At 61.0% G+C, this 579-nt stretch overlaps 1 protein-coding gene across 1 annotated transcript in view; it reads right to left on the bottom strand.

Moving 5' to 3' along the window:
• Window positions 1-7: 7 nt before the first annotated feature.
• The window catches only part of LOC104406885 (growth/differentiation factor 11-like), a gene marked incomplete at both ends in the record, with an annotated part of 1302 nt that continues 730 nt past the window's right edge, over window positions 8-579 (bottom strand). Inside the window, 2 exons of the mRNA XM_010015998.1 lie at window positions 8-364; window positions 424-431. Coding sequence (XP_010014300.1) covers window positions 8-364; window positions 424-431 — 365 coding nt within the window. The remainder of the gene's footprint in view (window positions 365-423; window positions 432-579) is intronic.

The following is a 579-nucleotide window of genomic DNA, read 5'->3' as shown; positions in this document are numbered from 1 at the left end:
GGTCCACCACCATGCCCGGGATCTTGCCGTAGATGATCTGCTGCTTGTCGTTGAAATAGAGCATGTTGATGGGGGACATCTTGGTAGGGGTGCAGCAGGGCCCGGCTGAGCCGCGCGGGTTGGCCTGTTGCACAAGGTGGGTGTGCGGGTACTTCTGCATGAACATGTACTCGCACTGCCCCGAGCAGTAGTTGGCTTTGTACCTCTTGGGTGCGATGATCCAGTCCCAGCCGAAGGCCTCGAAGTCCACGGTCAGGGGGTAGCGGCAGCGGCGTGACTCTGTTGAGTGCTCGTCGCAATCCAGCCCCAGGTTGCGGCGTGAGCGCTTGTTGTTCTCCAGCACCCGCAGCTCCATGAAGGGGTGCTGGGGGGAGAGGCAGGGGTGAGACCCACTGTCACTGAGCCACAATCCCATGGTCCCACCATCCCCACTGGCCAGGTCCCACACAGCCCCCTGGAGCTGTAACTGGTCCCACATTGTTGTGAGCATCCCTGTGGAACTGTCACTGGCCCCATGGAGGTGTCATTGTCTCCATAGGGTTTTCAGTGGCCCCATGGAGGGGTAGCCAGCACCATGGC

Source organism: Nestor notabilis, unplaced genomic scaffold, assembly GCF_000696875.1.
Source record: "Nestor notabilis isolate BGI_N333 unplaced genomic scaffold, ASM69687v1 scaffold17036, whole genome shotgun sequence".
NCBI classification, from domain to species: Eukaryota; Metazoa; Chordata; class Aves; order Psittaciformes; family Psittacidae; genus Nestor; species Nestor notabilis.
This window is presented reverse-complemented; position numbering and strand designations above follow the sequence as displayed.